This window comes from Stomoxys calcitrans, chromosome 5 (genome assembly GCF_963082655.1).
Source record: "Stomoxys calcitrans chromosome 5, idStoCalc2.1, whole genome shotgun sequence".
NCBI lineage: Eukaryota > Metazoa > Arthropoda > Insecta > Diptera > Muscidae > Stomoxys > Stomoxys calcitrans.
In genome coordinates this window covers 127,263,721-127,277,905 of record NC_081556.1, presented here as the reverse complement: position 1 = coordinate 127,277,905, position 14,185 = coordinate 127,263,721, and the positions used below count along the sequence as shown (strand labels likewise).

At 36.8% G+C, this 14,185-nt stretch overlaps 2 protein-coding genes across 3 annotated transcripts in view; one reads left to right on the top strand and one right to left on the bottom strand.

The window, feature by feature from the left end:
* LOC106094171 (microcephalin) overlaps positions 1 to 14,185 on the bottom strand; it is a 55,890-nt gene that overhangs the window by 13,583 nt on the left and 28,122 nt on the right. The window lies entirely within an intron of this gene.
* Positions 4,474 to 12,553, top strand: LOC106094189 (zinc transporter ZIP11). Its single transcript, XM_013261392.2, has 2 exons — positions 4,474 to 5,422; positions 10,416 to 12,553. Exon 2 carries the CDS (start codon positions 10,438 to 10,440, stop codon positions 11,479 to 11,481), a length of 1,044 nt encoding a protein of 347 aa, XP_013116846.2. The 5' UTR covers positions 4,474 to 5,422; positions 10,416 to 10,437; the 3' UTR covers positions 11,482 to 12,553.

Genomic DNA, 14,185 nt, shown 5'->3' with positions numbered 1-14,185 from the left:
TTTTGACATGTTTACCCAGTCACTACGTGCTCAAATAATTGTTACGTTTGTTTTAACATCGCTATTCGCATTTGTTTATCTTGGAAACGCGCAAAACTATACATACACAGCGAGACATCAGACAAAAAAAAAAAACAACAACAACCATTTAACTAATATCTATACTCACTTAAATCTCTGCTATGTTCATTGCAAAAAAAAAAGATAATAAATTTAATTTAATATTTTTGAATGCAACAATCGCAAATCTGCAATTAATACGTTTTGTTCAAGAAGAAATGAACAACAAAAACAATGATTTCTTACCATAAAAGATACGTCATTGGATATCTGTAGTCTATTTCCCATGTTTAATATTACAGTCAACGAAATTAATATAGAAACACTTAAAATTTTATAACTGGGATTACTTCGGGGATTACAGCTGGGATACTTCTTTCATATTAATGAGTGATGTCCGATACCAGTGATATCAATAAGCGACCTTCTTGTTATTGCCGAGTTCGAACGGCTTGCCGCAGAGTGAAACCACTTAGTAAAGAAGCTTACACGGCTGCTTATCTAGGGTAAATACCTCTCTAGTGTCGCCAGCACCCGTTTAAATGTTTTTCTGAAGTACTCGACGGGTTTTGAACCCAGGCGTTTAGTGCCAAATGCTGACATGCAAACCTCTGGCTCCACTCACTCATTAAAGGTGGAGTTACATACTCTGCGCGTCACTTATGCGTTCAAATGCGCCAATATGCGTTTTTATACCCACCACCGAAGGATGGGCGTATATTCATTTTGTCATTCCGTTTGCAATACATCGAAATATCCATTTCCGACCCTATAAAGTATATATAGCGTAAAAATCTAAGACGATCTAGCCGTTCTGTCCGTTCGTCTGTCTGTTAAAATCACACTACAGTCTTTAAAAATAGAGATATTGAGCTGAAACTTTGCATAGATTCTTTTTTTGTCCATAAGCAGGTTAAGTTCGAAGATGGGCTATATCGGACTATATCTTGATAGACCCATATAGACCGATCCGCCGATTCAGGGTCTTAGGCCCATAAAAGCCAACATTTATTATCCGATTTTGTTGAACTTTGGGACTTCGGGTGTTGAAGCACCCGAAATCCTTTTTCAATTTGGCCCAGATCGATACAGATTTGGATATAGCTGCCATATAGACCGATGCGCCGATTTAGGTGCATTTGTTGTCCGATGTCGCCGAAATTTGAGACAGAGAGTTGTGTTAGGCCCCTCGACATTCCTCTTCAGTTTGGCTCAGATCGGTGGAGATTTGGATATATTGGGTTGCCCAAAAAGTAATTGCGGATTTTTTAAAAGAAAGTAAATGCATTTTTAATAAAACTTAGAATGAACTTTAATCAAATATACTTTTTTACACTTTTTTCTAAAGCAATCTAAAAGTAACAGCTGATAACTGACAGAAGAAAGAATGCAATTACAGAGTCACAAGCTGTGAAAAAATTTGTCAACGCGGACTATATGAAAAATCCGCAATTACTTTTTGGGCAACCCAATAGCTGCCATAAAGATCGACCTCTCGATTTAAAGTCTTGGCCCCATAAAAGGGGCATTTATGATCCAATTTCACTGAAATTTGACACAGTGACTTATGTTAGGCTTTTCAACATCAATATCGTATATCGTTTATATGGGTTTATTTTTAGATATAGCTACTAAAAAGACCAATATTTTGTTATACACAATTGAACAATGACTTATACTTTTTAGTATTTGGTCCAAATCGAAACATATTTCGATATAGCTGCTATAGGGCATAAGGTATGCATTTTTCACCGGATTTTGACGAAAGGTGGTTTACATATATACCCGAGGTGGTGGGTATCCAAAGTTCGGCCCGGCCGAACTTAACACCTTTTTACTTGTTTAGGTTGATTTATATACCATGCGCCTTTTGCTGCATACGAATTTCTAAACCCTATTTTAACTTTTTTTACAACCATGCAAGCGAGCAGCATATGCGCCTGCATGGTATGTACTCCACCTTAATACTGGCGACATTTGTTAGTTCTTGAGCCTTTCATACAAGGAGATTTCGCTATGGGAGGCCACCGTAGTGCATGGAAGTTAATGGTTCTGAAAGCACGAGTTTAAAACCAAGAAAAAAGTAAAAACTTTCTCAGTGGTTATCCCATTCCTTGGTTAGGTAAGGTTTTAAAGGGATCCTGCCATCAGATTTATTGCAAAGCGGTAGACGAGGAAGTTTAGATTTAGTCACATAATCTTAGAGCGTTCAGCTATAGGCCTTATGCCGTGACGCTAGAGGCGTACCGTTGAGAGACCAAGAGGGGCTTGGAGAGATCAAGGCGGGCTTTTGAATTCAGAAATAAGTTCTCCAGATATCTAACGGCTGGCTGGTTGACTGTCTGACAAGATATGTATTTATTGTCAACCATCGTTAATGCATTATACCATGAGGGATATTGTTGCTCCACTCGGCGCTATCAGGTGTTGTGATAAAGTACTTCTTATCAAATCGAAAGCATTTGCCCCTGAGTTTATTTAAAAAGAACCGGCTATTGTCGGCGAAACAAAACAAAAGCACCTTAAAGTGAATTACATGTTTGTCTATCACATCATAGGTAGCGTTGCCAAACGTCTTTGTGGTGGTCCAAATAAAAGTGCAATAACACCTAAAGTTGCTGCGCTTGCACGACTGTAGTGAATTTCAAAAAATTGTGTTTTTGGCGAAAAAAAAATTAAGCAAGTCGTAAACACCCAAAAATTTGGAAGCCGCTTTGGAGAGGTGGATATGGAAATATTTCGATTGTAGGACATGCGAGTGTCCATACAGTGTTTGCTCAATTCGCCAGATGCTAATCCAATGGACTTTTCTACTTGGGACATTTTAGAGAGTAAGATAAGGACTTAAAAAAGAATGGATGCGCTGAAGAAAGCAATTGTAATTGCAACCAGTTTTTTTTGACAGACTCAGAATAATAATCATTGGGCCACCGTAGAGCAGAGGTAAGCGTGTCCGCCTATGACGCTGAACGCTTAGGTTCGAATCCGGGCGAGAGCATCAGAAAACATTTTCAGCGGTGGTTTTCCCCTCCTAATGCCGGCAACATTTGTGAGGTACTATGCCATGTAAAATTTTCTCCAAAGATGTGTCGCACTGCGGCACTCCGTTCGGACTCGGCTATAAAAAGGAGGCCCCTTATCATTGAGCTTAAACTTGAATCAGACCCCTGCTCCTTAGTGAAATGGTTATAGGCAAAATTTGCATTTGCAGAACAATAGTCAAGGCAAAGGGGGTCATATCGAACAAAAGTATATGGATTCTGAATAAGATTACCTTTCCCATTCTTCAGAACGTCTTTGAATACGCCGGGGAACTTTTTTTTATGCTATTGATTAGTTGTCGGAGTCAATTGACTCACATACTGCCAGGGTATCCAGTTAATAAATTAAAGTCTAGTTTATTTATTATACGTATAAATTAACATTTCCAGGGTATCAAGTTATAAATTAAAATCGAAATGGTAGGGTATCCAGTTTATTAATGTCCGCGCTACAATGTAATGTCCAAATCAACTTCCACGCTTTTGAAAAACCGACATCAATCTATAGCCTCACGAAACGAATGCAATAACAAAGAGAACTCCACATCGATCCGTCATCAACGAAATTCCAATGTGAAGTGGCCCAATTTTTTTTTAGAAACAATATATATATATATATATATATATTGTATATATATATATATATATATATATATATATATGTTAATGCCTGTATTCCAAAGAAGTAGAAACGGTACATCTACTTGAAATGTCCCAGTACCGGTACCTCTGTGTAGATTTGCAGATGCCTAGCCTGTCGTATTACGTATTTTTTTAAGTAAGTTATTAAAAACTTTCTTGCGCTAGTATTGCAGTTGAGTTGTCGTATCAATAAAATAAAATTTACGAAATTTTTTGCTAAAATCAAAATTACACTTCGTTTTAAATAGTTGATTTTAATGTAATTTCAACCTATTTTAATTCCCCTCATCATATATGTTCACAATATGCAACTGAAAAGGGCAAATAATGATTTATCTAAGAACAAGTTTTGTTTTTTTTTTTATTTAATTCCTGCAAAACGTCACAAACTTTTTAGATAAATATTTCTTAAAGATATCAGTAGATAGGTATATCATAAACAAATACGAATTTCAAATCACACATTTAAAAACAACCGCAAAAATAAACTACCATATGTAAACCAATACAACTCTGTGATGTTAGTTGTTGTAGTGTCTCAACGAAAAGAGCATCAACACCACATGAACACACAATAAAAGCAATAAAGAGAGGAAAAGAGGAAGCATTTGCCGGATGACTTGATAACAAGTTAATATACTATACTGTCATATGGGAAGTTTGTAGGGGAGAACAGAGTAGAAAGCAAAGAGCTATCAAGAAAATACGAATATAGAAAATGTATAAAAGAGCTGCACAAGCACAACAGAAATTCTGACAGTAGTGACAATCCGTCGAGACGTACATCCATTCGTGCGTTCGTTGTTAGTTGTATAGAAAAGTTTGAAGTAGTGAGTAGTGCTGGTGGTGTTTAGTCAGTCTCGCCCATCGTGCTCTCGGTTTCTTAGAATATTTCATTTGTTGTATTGTTTAAAAAAAAAACAACAGTCACACTTCAATATTTCGACTACAACAACGAAGAAGCAGCCACTATTGCCTTTTCCACATCAGTCAAACAACACAGTAGGGCTGGCTGGCTGTTTAACTAATTCATGCTATGTTGCTGCTGATGATGCTATGGTGTAAAATTTCATAGTAGTTGTGTGTTCATCGTTCATCGTGTAAAAAGTACGAGAAATATTGAAAACAAAAATAACAAAACGAAAATCAAACTATAGGAGAGTAGCAAAATACAAGTGAAACTCATTAACGAATAGTGTTTGGTGAAGAAGATTAAATAAAAAAGAAAACAAAAAAGAAACATTCTCCAATTCCTAAAGCATAATAAATAATAACCCAAGCTGGCATAGAATCTCCCACAGATACAAGTATCTAAAACAACGAGCTATTGAACCGGGCGGCTGGCTTCATACACAATCCAACAGATGTTTTACTAAAAATACCTGCCTCTCATTCTTTGTTGGTTCTTGAGTGTTGCGTCGTCAAAAAATAGCATTGTTCTTAATTTATATGTAATTTGTGTTGATGGTGTGGTGCAGTGGCATTTACATACACTCCGCTGAGATCATTCATTATTCAAGTCGTCCACGTCTTTTGGTTGGTTGTTACTACTTTCATTAATCTGCCGTAGGCTATTAGGCGGCACAAGGAACGTGGCAATTTCACACAACACACACTCAGCAATTATATTGTACTGTATATCTATCGAAAAAGGCACGTCAGAACAACTAAACGCAAAGGTAAAGTATCTTTTATGGCTTATTTTGCATAATGACTGCTGCTGCATTTATTCTTTTCATGGTCACTCAATCACCACACACACACGCACATTCGCATGGAAGGTTGTCCAGTTTATAAACTTTTCCTTAAGCTGTCTTTTTGATTAATTTCTACCGAACCGCGTAATTTGGATTCGATTTCTATCCAAATCACGAGCCAAATCAATTGAAATATTTTGTTTGTACCCCACCACTCTTCTATCCATAACCAATTTATTTCAATTTGGTAAACAAGTGGCTGGCTTAACATGCCGTTCGATACTTAATTGATAAAGAAATTTTTGGTTTGATTCTCAATTCTTTTACACTGCGATAGGGGCATGGTTGATCAATGGATGGATATAAGTAGGCGATTGATTTACAAGGCAAATAATTGTAATTCATTGACTATGGGGCTGGCTAGCCACAGATCATATATTTAGGAAAATTTATTTACAATACAATGTAGCTGTAGGGGATGTGTGCGCTAAAGAACATACATTTCTAACTGGATCGCAGTGCTTGCTTATCAAGTCACAGTCTTAAATGTAAGAGGAAGACTATGAGTATGAAAGCAAGAAGTAATCGTTTAAGTCACTTCATATGCAAATGAATTTTTTCTGATTTGGCTGGTGTCCATATCAAAACAGAAACCTACAAAACGAAAGCGAAAAGCGGCTTTTTACTGTTCTCCTAATGCTTTATCCTTTGATATCTGTCTGCTGCAGCTATTTAAGGAGACAATGTGTGATTTCTTAAGGAACGCAACATTTACCATATGTTTTTGTCTTACAAAGATTTACCTGTAGCTATCATTTGGGAAATTCCTGGGACCTAACTTGTGTGAAACCTTTCTTTTTGCAGACGATATATATCGTCTTTTTAGTGTGGATCGTGGTTTTAGCTATATTTTGGAGACGAATATTAATGCTTCCATAGGACGCATGCTATGTTATGGGCTAGTCTTAACTCTCTTTCTATCAACCCTTCTAAAACTAAGGCATTACAGTTTGGATCCCAGACGCAGCCTGGATTTGATATTTATGTGGGGAATTCTAGAGTAAATTTTGTTGATAGGATTAAATGTTTGGGGATAGTGATTGATAGAGACCTTAATATCGGTTGTCATATTGGCGCTCTCCATTCTCGTGTTTATCGTGGCTGAAAATCAGACTTGCTCACGCTCTGCTAATGCCCAACTTTTATATGGCTTGGAGATAACGTCAGGAACGTTTGACTATAATCTTCTTAAACTGAAACGGGTAATGAATGCAGTAGCTAGGTTTGTATATAATAAACGTGTTCGTGACTACATTTCAGGGTATGTCAAAACCTTTTAGGGAACTTCTTTTGGCCGTTTTATTGATCGACGAAATATTTTATTCTTTTACAAAGTTATAAAAAGTGGAACACTGGTAACACTGCGTAGATACTTCAATTTTTCTCGCTCAAGTAGGCGTGTAGGATGAACTTGCCCCGTATATTTAAGTCTGTTTTCGAAAGTTCATTCTGTATTCGTGTGACCGGATGTTGAAATGTATTGCCCTCCGAGTTAAGAATCTTTTCACACTCGAATGTTTTTCGCTTAAAACTCATTAACTTCTATTCTACAGATCAAACTTTGTGTTGTTGCTTGAAACTTTTTGCATTGCCAACATGGGACTTGTTCAAAAATCCAACAGTTTTAATTTTCGCATAATCTTGTTATGGCTGGGGAGCCAATTAAAATGAATTAGGCTAAGAATCTTACATCTTTCTGTAACTGTAAAGTATTTAACTTTTTAACTTTTATTTAGGAGTATATATCGTTGTAATAGGTTGTTTTTGGCCGATGTATTACTGTTCAGAAATAAATAAATAGAGAAAGAGTTAAATTTTTAACATTAGAATATAGAAGTCTTTGGGAAATATTTGTTGGCATTATGGTGGCGTTTCACAATCCCAACCACTTGTCATTACTCATTCGTATACAAAGGATGACTATTTTTTACATCACAGCGATTCTAAGAACAACACCATCTATTTTATATCAACGAAGTCTTTGACGCTATTGGAAGACACCGTAGCGAAGAGGTTAGCATGTCCTCCTATGACGCTGAACGCCTGAATTCAAATTCTGGCGAAAACATCGGAAAAAATGTCAGCAGTGGTTATCCCCTCCTAATGCCGACAACATTTTTGAGGTACTATGCCACATAAAAACTTCTTCCCAAAAAGTTGACGCACCGCGGCGCGACTCGGCTATAAAAAGGTGGCCCCTTTTCATTGAGCTCAGACTTGAATCGGACAGCACTCATTGATATGCGAAAATTTTGCCCCTGTTCTTTAATGGAATGTTCATGGGCAAACTATTATTCAAAATAATTGAACAAATATGTGGATAATACAAAAACAGCAAATAACATAGGATCTTATGTCCTTGAGGACTTGTAGTGGATGTAAACATACACACTTTAGCAGGCCTCTTATAGCGATCTGGCTGGTTCAAAGGTAGGCATCTTACTTTTTCGCAATGAAAATAAACGAATTCGATTGCAGGGTGCCTCTACAATCTAACCTAAGGGCTGTAAACGCTTCAGGGTTACGTGACACAACCTATACTTGAAGATTTCTTGAGCTTTGCTATCGTTAGATAGAACAGCCTTATAAGAAGGACTTATGTTACGATTTCTTCAAAAGCTATAAGGACATCCTCATCATTCATTTGATTATGCTCACGTTTTTGCTTAAAATTGGAATCATCGTAGGGCTATTTTAATTCGTCTCCGTCCGATTTTTGTCTTTCATTACCCAAGAGTGCTGTTGGTTTTATATTTTAGCTCTCAATGATGATTCAGGACTTATGCTATGATTTCTACCAAAACTATAAGGACATCGCCATCATTCATCGGATTAAGCTCTCGTATTTGCATAAAATTGGAATCATCGTAGGGCTATTTTAATTCGTCTCCGTCCGATTTTTGTCTTTCATTACCCAAGAGTGCTGTTGGTTTTATATTTTAGCTCTCAATAATGATAATGGGTTTTTCAAGTTTTGGCATTTATGGCCTTATGTGTCATACCAACACTTTGTGCACTACACTAATTAACCAATTATTTCCCATTCACTACATGAGTTCGTCAATCAACAAATTGCAACTCCACCTACCAAACGGAAATATTCTTGACATTTAGCTTATTTTAAATTTAATCATAATTTAATTTAATCATAAACGTTGACGTTCACTTTTTCATATAAATCTGTTATGGCTATTATTAACAAACCAGAGGAACTTACGGTCGAACAAAAATAAAAACAATTTGACCGAACAAACATTCCCAAACAAATATAAGTATGTGTATGCAGCATACGTCTCATATATAAACAAACTTAACCCTGTTTTAAAATGACTAAAAATTCATTACTAAACTTTTGTGGAGAGCAGTTAATGATTGGCATGCATAAGTATTATTAAATAAACATCGCAATGCTAAAGGGGCAACATGAACAAATTAAATTCGATAGCCCGATATACTGGACTTCTGGATATTACATACACCAGATGTGTTCGTACATATCTGTCATATCTACATATAAAATTTATCACATTTTTTTAAATGATATAATTTTATGACTAACGTTAAAAACTTCCATGTAAACTGAGATTAGTCCTTAAAATTTAAAAAGTTTGGCAAAGCTGAGCAATTTGTTCCCTTTAATATTGATTTCCTTTAAAATATTTTATAAGACGCATCTTATCTATATAAAAGCCACCAGACCAACCAAAGTTTAACACAAAGCGAAGTCTGAACGGCCTGGCAGTCTGAAATCAGATTCTGTTAATTTTCAATTGTGATATTGCAGCAGCGGCAGACCAAAGCCTTAAGTGGAAATCGAATCCACGACTCTCGCATTGGCAAAACGAGCATGCAAACAACTCATCAACTAGGTTAGGTTAGGTAAAGATGATAAGAGGTATTAGGGCCGCCCATCCAGTAATTGGCTAGTCACTCTAAATAATGAAAAGTATAGTCGAAAAATCTATTTTAGGAAATGCGTGTTAGTCGTCGTCTTCGCCACAAATGCTACACACACTATAACTTGCAAGACATATCGGCATAAATGCGCCCTTAGTCCTATGTTTCCCGTAATGATGACGAAAACAATACTGATCTCCTTTTTGCCATTCCTCAATATAAGCCTCGTTCTGTCGCGAATCCGGATATACCTATAAAATGTTTTTCGTCCTTTGGACCGTTTCACTGTTCCACAGCACAAATGCGCACTGTTCGCCCTTGATATTAGCTGTCTCCTCAGTTCTCGTGTGGACCACCCTACATCAGGAGACAAAGATCCTACCAGTGCGAAGACATAACTACATGCTGTCATCTTGTGGAAAGATATCCACCGCCCAGAAGCCTAAAGGTAGATCTACATGATCTAGAGCTTGAGGTTCATTGCTGCAAGAGAGAATCTCTAGATCAAGCGGCATATCAAGCGGGTCTAGACAACATTCATGCATACACGGTAGCAGATGCGGTAAATAACTATCGAGTAATGTAGTCCTTGAAGAACGACCGCCTCCCATTGCACCCGAAGAAATTGACCTCCCCCGGCAAACCAGAGTAGTTTTAGCTCAAGAGAGAACCTCTAGATCAAGCTGGATATCAAGCGGGTCTAGACAACATTCATGCATACACGGTAGCAGATGCGGTCAATAACTCCCATTCCCACGTTTAGGTAGTCACTGTTCTTGGCAGTTGGTCCACTTTTAGTCCACTACGCATATTTTTGTAATTAATTATCATTTGTTGGGTCTCAAAACCACAAGCCATGCATTGGTAATATGAGCTAACTTAGCTATGGAAACGCTTTGTGGATATTCTCACCGTCTTGGCTTTTTAACCTTTAGTCGGTTTGGTTAATATCACGTCATTTCATTTCTTTATTTATATTTAAACTGCAAGTTTAGTAAAAATTTCTTTTTTTTTTCAGATTGTGAAACAAAAAAACAAAAATGCTACCCAACTATGGTCCTGTCACACAAGCCCTTCTGGGCACCCTCTTGACATGGGGTCTCACAGCCTTGGGAGCCGGCTGTGTCATCTTTGTGCGTGGTAATCAACGCAAATCTCTGGATGCTGCATTGGGTTTTGCCGCTGGCGTTATGGTGGCCGCCTCTTTCTGGTCTCTGCTCAGTCCAGCCATAGAAATGGCTTCAACGTCACACCTATATGGAATATATTCATTTTTACCCGTCTCTGGAGGCTTTCTATTGGGTGCCATCTTCGTCTATGGCTGTGATAAACTCATGTCTTATTTGGGCCTTAACTCTTCCAATATGATGATACAAATGACTCAAACCAACAAGGATAAGGCTGAAATTGCCTTGGATGACATAAAGAATGGCGGTCATAATAGCACAGGTAACGGGGGCATGGAAGGTGCCAAAAGTATGGATAGCTTTTCGGATTGCCTAAGTGTGCAACATAGTCATACGGAACCCAGACGACGCAAAAAGGGCAGTGTTGACCAAGAGCGTACCAACACCACCTATGTAACCGATGCCGAGAAAAATGAGGCTCAAAGTGCTGCGGCCCAATGGAAACGTATTATGCTTTTGGTGGTGGCCATTACTGTGCACAATATACCCGAAGGCTTGGCAGTGGGTGTTAGTTTTGGAGCTGTAGGCAGCACCAATGCATCCACCTTTGATGCTGCACGCAACTTGGCCATTGGTATTGGCATACAAAACTTCCCTGAGGGCTTGGCCGTTAGCTTGCCCTTGCATGCTGCCGGTTTTAGTGTACCACGCGCCATGTGGTATGGCCAATTGTCGGGCATGGTGGAGCCGATTTTTGGCATTTTGGGAGCTGTCGCTGTGACCTTTGCTAATCTAATATTGCCCTATGCTTTATCCTTTGCTGCTGGCGCCATGATTTACATTGTAGCCGATGATATATTGCCCGAAGCACATGCAAGCGGCAATGGAACAATAGCCACCTGGGGTACCATAGCTGGGTTTCTGATAATGATGTGTCTGGAAGTTACACTGTCGTGATGCTGCTGTTGTTGTTTTTACTGTTACTACTATAGCTGTTGTTGTGAATTTGTACAAAACAATGTGAGAGAAGCTGTGGCAGCCGCTAACAGCAGATTAGCCATTCCTAGAAAAGTTGTTTCTTCTAAAGCTTTTCGTTCAAATGATGATGATATACACCATAATGTACTGTTTATTGTTAATTAAGTAGACAATATTTCCAACAAAAAACAAAAAACAAACGAAAGAGAACATTGAAAATTTACAAAAAAAGAAAAAACTGCTATGCAAAATGGAAATTGTGACAAAAGGGATTTTCAAAGTGGCTGTCTTAATACTTTTAATTTTACAATATAAACAAACAATAATATTATGGATAAAACATTGATTTAACAAAAAGGTCTTTGAAAAAGCCACCTTTTTATATACATATGTATGTGTATGTATAGCAAAAACTATATTTTGTATGTTTTAATATAACAGAGTAAGAAAACTTTGCTAAGATTTTTTAATAATTTAAAATGACTACTACTTTAAGTGAAAAATCACAAACTCGCACACAACCCACTTAATAAAAAAAATGTAACTAAGCTATAATTTCAATAGAATTTAATATTTTTTCTTATAAAACCAAAACTGCAAGTAATGGGGATTTTTATTTTTTTTTTTTGCAATGTCTACCATACCCCCAAGTACTTAAATAATAAAGGACCATTTCACAATTTCCATATATTTTAAAATTAAATTAGAAAAAAAAAACAATAATTATATATACAAATCTCTAGTATTGCGCTTTAGCCTTAATCTCATGATTTTATTTTGTATTTTATTTACAAAAAAAAAAAAACAGCCTAATTGTAAAATTAGCTTTTGTTTTAAGTACCTAATGTTGTAATTATTTTTCTTATTGTATTATAATAGAGAAAGAATGATAATAATGATTACAAAACTTAGATAATCGAAATAGTAAGACCTTAATGTATATTTAGACCTATGTATAATCATCTGCAGAAAAAAAATCCAAAAAAATTGAAAAATCCCAGAAAAAAAAGTGATTTCAAAAATCGCAAATAAAAGCATGTTTTAAACTTTATGTAATTTGCATTTCAATTTGTATTTGAGCATTTGAAGCTGTCTTATAGGTATGCGTGAAGGGGAAATCACTTAGCAACTGCACAATCAGTTCCCTTGAACTACACCAAGAGAGTGCATGCAACTTTGTGGTAAACTATGAGCAAGGTAGTTTTTAACAAGAAAACAAAAACAGAAAAAAAAACATTTATCTTGTTGTGGGTTTTGTACGGTAGTAAATGTAAAACATTAAAATGATAAGCAACGACACATACGTCAATGGCGTGTTCTGTGTTATACCAATTTCCTATCTTACTGCACCATCAACTTTGATACCATCGAAGTGAAAAAACCAAGACAGTATAACATAAATGAATAGAAGGAGACTTCAGTGATCATGATATATCGCCTAAGGCAAATATTAACCCATTAAAGCCCAAGGGGGAAAAAACACAAACAAGCAAAAGCGCTTAAATTTGGACGGGCCGAATCTTATATGCCCCCTCCACCATGCATCACATTTGACACGTTCTTCGAATGACTTTTTCAAATATAAGGAATCTGATATACCCTCCACCATGAATCATATTTGACACGTTCTTTGAATGACTTTTTCAAATATATAGGAGATGCATCTGCAGATGGACCGTATTTGTCATGACTAAGGTTGCCCAAAAAGTAATTGCGGATTTTTTAAAAGAAAGTAAATGCATTTTTAATAAAAATTAGAATGAACTTTAATCAAATATACTTTTTTTACACTTTTTTTCTAAAGCAAGCTAAAAGTAACAGCTGATAACTGACAGAAGAAAGAATGCAATTACAGAGTCACAAGCTGTGAAAAAATTTGTCAACGCCGACTATATGAAAAATCCGCAATTACTTTTTGGGCAACCCAATAGAAGTCTTAAAAATTTTAACGTTTAAAACTTTAGCCAAATAATTGCGGCCCCTAAAGGTTCAAAAGACAAATCGGGCGATCGGTTAATATGGGATCTATATAAGGGTATAAACCTATAAGGACCATACTTGCCTGTGCCGTTGGAAGCGATAGCACAACTTCTCGTGCAAATTTTCATGTAAATACGCCTTCAAGAGACCCAAAAAGTCAAATCTGAAGATTGGTTTTATGACAGCTATATCACGTTATAAACCGATTTGGACTTAACTTGGTACAGTTGTTAGAAGACAAAACGAAACACCTTGTGCAAAATTTCAGCCACAGTGTACAAGAATTGCGCTCCCTAGAGGCTCTGTTATATAACATGACCTCGGATCTCGGTCATGTTATATAGCAGATATTAGGTTATGAGCCGAGGCTCAAGAAGACGAGATCCGAGGTCATGTTATATGGCGGATATTAGGTTATGAGCCGATTTGGATCATTCCTGGCACAGTTATAGGAAGACAAAACTAAACACCTCACGCAAGATTTCAGCCAAATAAGAAAAGAATTGCGCCCTCTAGAGGCTCAAGAAGTCAAGACCCGAGATCGGTTTATATGACAGTTATATCAGGTTATGGGAACACACCTAACACAGTTGATTGAAATCATAGCAAAACAAACAAATACAAATTTTGCCCATGAACATTCCACTAAGGAACAGGGACAAACTTCTCACATATCTATGAGTGCAGTCCGATTCAAGTTTAA

Excerpts from the sequence above, each read along its gene's own strand:
- LOC106094189 (XM_013261392.2), top strand. The coding sequence starts at position 10,438 with ATGCTACCCAACTATGGTCCTGTCACACAAGCCCTTCTGGGCACCCTC.